Source organism: Populus nigra, chromosome 19 (assembly GCF_951802175.1).
Source record: "Populus nigra chromosome 19, ddPopNigr1.1, whole genome shotgun sequence".
Taxonomy (NCBI): domain Eukaryota; kingdom Viridiplantae; phylum Streptophyta; class Magnoliopsida; order Malpighiales; family Salicaceae; genus Populus; species Populus nigra.
The window spans coordinates 3,488,724-3,495,285 of NC_084870.1; the positions used below are offsets into that span (position 1 = coordinate 3,488,724).

General features: G+C 37.9%; 1 protein-coding gene across 1 annotated transcript; it reads right to left on the reverse strand.

Moving 5' to 3' along the window:
- Positions 1–797: 797 nt before the first annotated feature.
- Positions 798–6,193, reverse strand: LOC133680307 (GTPase LSG1-2). Its single transcript, XM_062103168.1, has 7 exons — positions 5,855–6,193; positions 5,682–5,783; positions 5,489–5,575; positions 4,085–4,178; positions 3,115–3,171; positions 2,415–2,494; positions 798–2,324 (listed from the first exon to the last, which is right to left on the reverse strand). The coding sequence occupies exons 1-7, from the start codon at positions 6,085–6,087 to the stop codon at positions 1,172–1,174; spliced, it is 1,806 nt and encodes a 601-aa protein (XP_061959152.1). The 5' UTR covers positions 6,088–6,193; the 3' UTR covers positions 798–1,171.
- Positions 6,194–6,562: the final 369 nt, after the last annotated feature.

Consider the following 6,562-nt stretch of genomic DNA (forward strand, 5'->3'; position numbering starts at 1 on the left):
ATCACAATTCCAATAAATAATGAAGTGTCTCTTGGACTATAGTAACTTCTCTCTCTTTTGAGTTTTTTTTTTTTAATGTGCAATAAAAAACAAAAAAACAATTTAATCCTATATAATTTGTAAAAAATAATTTTGTAATTATAAAAAGATAACTTTACCCCAAATGCCTAGCTCAAAGTTTTCTTGAGTCGGGGATAATTGTCATTTCACAATTCTAATAAATAGTGAAATGTTTCTTGGAGTAAACTAACTTCTCTTTCTCTTTGAGTTCCTTTTAATTAATAATTCATAACTAATAACGTTAATGTTAATGATAGTACATGATCTAAAGATTTTTGTTTCCAGCCTCATCTATGTCCTCGGAGACTGGAGTCTTCTATCCACTAGGCTCTGTCTTGAGCCCTTTAGTCATTCGATCAAAATCAAGTTATGGGTCTACCATGGCCTAGTAGTATTACGCAGTTAGGAAGAATTGAAGCCTAGGCCGAACCCATCCATTAACACGGCGCAGAACGCAGGGGGAAGGCATTCATGAATAAAAAAATTGGAAAGTCATTAGGAACTTGAGATTTTGGAAAGTTTTTGTATTTAGTGTTAGGGTTTAGTTCACTTGGATTTTTAACTATTCTACACTATATAATAAAAGATTTTTGATGCAACGAAAGATTTATTTCCTTCAGATGAATCGAACAAATGTGAAAGATGCGTTCTAATAATACCTCTTTTTGATGAATAAAACAAAAATATTGTGGAGTTCTTGAGTCAAAAACTAAAATAATAATAAAAAAATCCATCAATTAGTCTTCAGAATCTAACTAGTTAAAATAGTTTTTTTTTTCTTGCAAAACACCATATAATAGCACTATCTGTTCCCAACAAATTAACGTTGAGGTTGAAATGCATAAGAGGCTGGGTACAAAATACAAAAATATTTTACGACCAATTCGCATCATAGAAATATAATCAATCTATCGCTTTTTGCAGACGCGCAGGAGCTCTACAGACTTCGATAACACTAGTGCTCAAGCTACTCTTTCCTTTTCCTTGCCCCTCTTTGTCACAGAGCTGACCTCTAGGCGTCAAGCCGTCGACCATACATATGCAGCAACGACAGGAGAGACAAGAATGATAAAGGGGAAGGTAATATAAATACCTGCGCTTATTTGTTGCCTTACCCAGTCTTGAGAGGACCTGTGTTCACCGATTTCTGGAAGACTCTTACAACCGGCATTCCATCACCACCATCATTTTCAATCCTCCATGATCGATCCTTTTTCTTCTGAGGCTTCTTGTGATGCTTGTGCGAGGCTGAGGCTGAGGCACTTGGCTTCTTAACGGTAACCTTCTTGTGAGCAAGTCCATTGGCCATGTCAAATGAATTAAGATCATCCAGCACATGCTCAAGGGCAGGTGTATTTTTGCCATCATATTCAGCTGGGTTTCCAGTATCAGATGAATCTGACTGGTGTGTTTCGGAAAAGCTGGGCCCCGCATCATCTTGATCGCTTCCTTCCTCATCAGATATTCCCGGGGGAATCTCATGATGAGTTAGCTTCCCATCGATGTAATCCTTCAGAATTTGACGGGCAGCTCTGGTTTCATCAGGCAATCCACTGGATGCTACATAACCTCGAGAAGCACAATATGTCCTCAATAATTCTGATGCCAAAGGAGGCCGGGACTGAGGCTCGTATGGCTTAGGTTTTGGCAGGTTTATTTTGTAGACATCCTCAATGACACGCCTTGGAACTCGGTTTGCTACAACCTGCACAGCCTCCCTGTGCTCTGTCATTCGATCAATTGGCAACACCCCTGAAGCAATCATTTCATATCTCGAGCTTGAAAAGGAAGGGAAAACTAATCCTGGGCAATCACATAAGGTCAACTTCTCAGACATTATGAGTGTTTGGAAATGCTTTGTCTTCCCCGGAGTAGAGGTGACTCCTGTTCGCTTCTGGCCCACCAAGGCATTGATTGTGGAGCTTTTACCCACATTCGGATACCCAACAAAACCCACTACCACATGCTTGGGAGCTGAATTGCCTGCAAAATTTCCGCCAGAAGACTGAAAATTAGATGGGCCTGAGCCACTGGAGACTGATTTGCTCCTGATTCTGACTATTGTTTCTGCCTCAGACTGTAAACGGGCCAAAAGCTCATCCCTTCCATAAATTTTTGTATCAGGGTCATCCATCTCTTGCAGGGTAGCTTGTTCATTCCAGGGGCCCTGTAGTATTTTCCCCTCAAGAACTGCAGTAGCAGCCTTGGCTGACCAGAATAGAAACAGAATCCCAAGATGGCGAAAATAATCTGCCCATTTCTGCCTGTGGGTGAAGCCAGTAACTCAAAACTTTAAGAGATTGCAGAAGGGTAGAATCAAGTAACATCAACAGAGACCTGCTAGTGTAGTTTACCTGACTGAAAAAGGTAAAAGATCAGCCTTGTTTACAAGGAGTAGGGTCCTTTTGTGTTCATCAATCTCCCGTGCATATGCCTGCATCAAACATAATACCAAACTCATGCTGCACTGCACCATCTAGCATAAAACTTCTAGCTAATAAAGAAGGGAAGCAGAAAAAGTCAAGCGAAAGAGTATTGTCGACATCTAATAATTTCTTCTTTAATTTTCCATCTAATAATTATCTATGACCTCTCAATGAGGTCCAATGAATGTCCAACATCAACTGTTCTAGAAATGTGCTTTAAACCAACAGACTATGCCTCTTCAACAACTAAATGGACTCAAGTTGTTGAAAGGATACATATCCCATATCAAACTCCTCGATGTCAAGGAGATTTCCCTTAATTTGGGAGCATCCTACACCATTATTCTTATCTCTATGAATGTTGGACATGCAAGTAGGAAGTGGAAATGATGAGAGAGGAGGAGGGGGGGGGGGGGGGCTTTTAAATAAAAAATATCTCCTATGATGAATTCCATAGGAAAGGCCATAACAGTTCAGAACCAAAAGCACTGCCAGTAAATGGCACGGATCACTTAAATCTTTCAACATTGCAGCTTGTCCTGGACATTCCAATTCTTTAACAAAGCATCCTCCTGGCCATGTCAAGTTATTTTAACACTATTACATAAAAAGCAAAGGTATATATTACCTCAAGATCAGGGCAGCGGTAGAACAAGGGGTCTCGTGCATCAACAACCATTACCAGCTGAAAAGAACAAAACCCGTCAAAATTTCCATGGGATAGCACAAAAGGAAAGGTTTTCATGTAAGGGAATTCAAATGCTTTGTGCCTATCCTCATAACCATACATACAACAATTTACAGACAGGATGACATCTTGCAAAAGAAGTTTTAGGGAAGTTAAATACATTAATTAGCAGAATTGCCTCATTAAAAATATCATTGTCAAAGAGAATGGACAATCTGTGTAAGAAACCCAACACCTAAATAAAAGAGATGTTCCAACCCTCATAGTATACATGAAGGTGCGGTCAGGATGATATCTTGTAATGGAAGTTATCGGAAAATTCTATATATTGAAAAACATCACCACCACCCTTTTAACCAAGCATATAACCAAGAGCAGTAAGGATGACATCTTGCAACTGCCTATGGAAAAAGTTGTTTTGGACAGTCATTGATCAAACTGTCTTTAAATCCTACATATTTTGCACTCTTCTCATGGCATTATATGTATAATCCCACTGCCTGTTCTATAGTAGTCCAACTAATTCTCAACAATGAGCACCCAACTCACCCGCCTCTTATTCAACATAAGGGATCTTGAACCTCAGATTCTTCTGACCAGAAAAAAAAAACACAAAAAAGCAGAGAGAGATACAATTTAGTTTCCTTTGAACAAATGTGTCAAGGCCAAGACACCCTCAACGGTTAAGGCATTCGCTTGGACAGTTTCCGCACTGCTTGCATTTTACAGGCAAGGGTTCTTGTAATTTCGATAGTCTCAGTTTCATACTTTTATATTCATATGATATCTGATTCTCCAGTGTGTAATGCTATTCATATATATATATATATATATAAGGTACATAACTAAGAAACAAGAAAAGGAAAGTAAAGTTATTCCATATAATGTGATTCAACAACAATCAGCTTACCAAATCACTGCGTTCAAGCACTCGCCAAAGCTGTCTCCATATATCCAGGTTCTTCTCAAATGGAGTAAGAACAAGGTTCTCATTCTCCTCAAGGCTGATGAAATAACCATGCAAAAAAAGAGCATTAAAACAAAAGGAATGTTTGGGAACAGTCAATTATTAATTACTCAATAGACCAGAAAAAAGGATAGAATCTCTAATCAATCTCTAATCACTGAAAAAGTAACGTAAAATGTCTTTCAATATGGTTAAGGCTTCGCCTTCTAATCCAATTACTATTCATTTGTCACAATTCACAACATCAGTCTAAGTTGAAGATAAAAGAGAATTTGGGTTGACTAATCCACAAACATCATCTTGTAGCATAGACCATCTTCCCATTTTACTTCCCACAATTTTTTTTGTATATACTTTTCTTTTGTAAAACAAAAATCCTGTTTAATACATTCTCACAGTGAAAAAGACAATCATCTTGTAGCATAGGCCACCTTCCCATTTTACTTCCCACAATTGTTTTTGTATATACTTTTCTTTTGTAAAACAAAAATCCTGTTTAACACATTCTCACAGTGAAAAAGACAATCAATCAGATTCAAGTTCAATCTACAAAGAAGTTGACAGACAAAATAAGTATTTTCCACATGTGAACCAGACATCATCTCATTTGACAATTTTTACAAAATTAATAACAGTCAATATACCCTCTCCAACAAGCAGTCTAATGAAATCCATATCCAGCCATACATTTCTAGCACACCCCTCAAGCTAATTAGACATGCATATTATGTCTTGCAAAAGGCAAAAGATAGAAAAGAAAAAATCTTAGCACAGACATCGACAAGTTGACAAAGGATGGAATAACCAGAGCTTGATGAAAATCTTTAAGAAACAAGATCATGAAAAGTGGCCCAAGATTCAATATAGATGGTGAAAGTCATGAAACTGTGGTCCAAGATTCAACATAGATGGTGCAAGCACGAGACTTGTAAGATGATCAATTGAGGAGCACTGATAGCATCAGTGTAGGATGAACATGCTAAAATTGCTTTTAAAAAAAAAAGCATGGCAAAAATAGAACCAACTTCATGGAAGAGATATGAAATCCAGATCCAAGAGGTAACAAAAAAATGTCATGATACTGTACCCAAAGCTCTGGATACAGGGTTCAATCCAACAACTATAAAATGCTCAATGAGTAAATGGAAGCAAAGCCGGTGATTTATCTATTTGCTCATGTGGAAAAAGGTCAGTTTTACACCACTCCACACATTTGCTAAGAATAAGTGAACAGGAAACTCTAGACAGTATCTACATTCAGTTATTATAGCCTAAGCAACCTTTCCTGCACCGATGATTAACTATTAATGACGCGTAAAAACAAAACACCAAAATCAAAGAACAAACCTAGCAAGACTCCGCCGCCAGGTTAAAAAAGCTTGCTTTTCATTAGCATCTAGCTCTTCCACCGACATTCCAGCATTCCACGGCGGCCTAAACAGCACAAAGTTTACATTTTACTCATAAAAATTCTGCAATCAAATTAAAAAAAATGATAAAAAAAGTTTAAACAGGTTAAACAATCAATAAAAAGACTTGCCTGCGAGGAACTCGAAGACTACTAGCATGCAACGCCTCCTCTTTCTTCTGCTTCTCTCTCTTCTCTTCTGCCGTCATATCACTCACTCCAGACCCCGTGTCCCTGTTCAATTCCAGAAAACAATATTACAAAAGTCAAAAGAAATACAAAATTACACAAAATCAATCACTTACAGGTTGATGAGGAGGTTGGGGACGGGATGGTGGACGGAGGAAGAGGAGGAGAAAAGGTCTCCTTCTTCGACTTGTTCCATGACGGCGTCTATTTCAGTGACATCAGTGAAGGATTCGAGAACTTTCTTGTGTTGTGATTTGTAAAACCGGCCTTTTTCTTTGGATTCTTGAATCATTTGATTGTGGTGCTTTACTAGTGCTCTTCCAAGTCCTGTTTTCTGGTTCTTTCCCATTTTTTGGGTCTCCGGTATTTCAACCTCCGGCCAAGTTTGAACCGTTTCTGTTTTCGTTTTGCAGGGTTTGCAGGGTGTTTGATTGTGTTCTTAAAAGAGAAGACGGTGGGAGCTGAAAACGGTGCGCAGTGGTAAACGTAAGGTCTCACGTGGGAGTGACCTTGGACGGCTGGACCTTAGAGATATATGGGCTGGGCCTAAAAGTATACAGGCTTTATTTTATGTTCGGCTAATGAGGCGCAGGTCCAACAAGATATACCCAAATGAGTTTTCTTTTTCTTATAGATACTACTACTACTTTAATTTTCCTCGCTATACTCGACTTTCATTTTTCAGTTAACGAATATTTTACTTAATTTAATCAAAAAGAAAAATTTGGTGTATATTTTACTTAATTTATATAAAAATTTCACCATGATACCTGAAAACCAGATTATTTTTATATAAGAACATATATTTTTATTTCTAACATGGT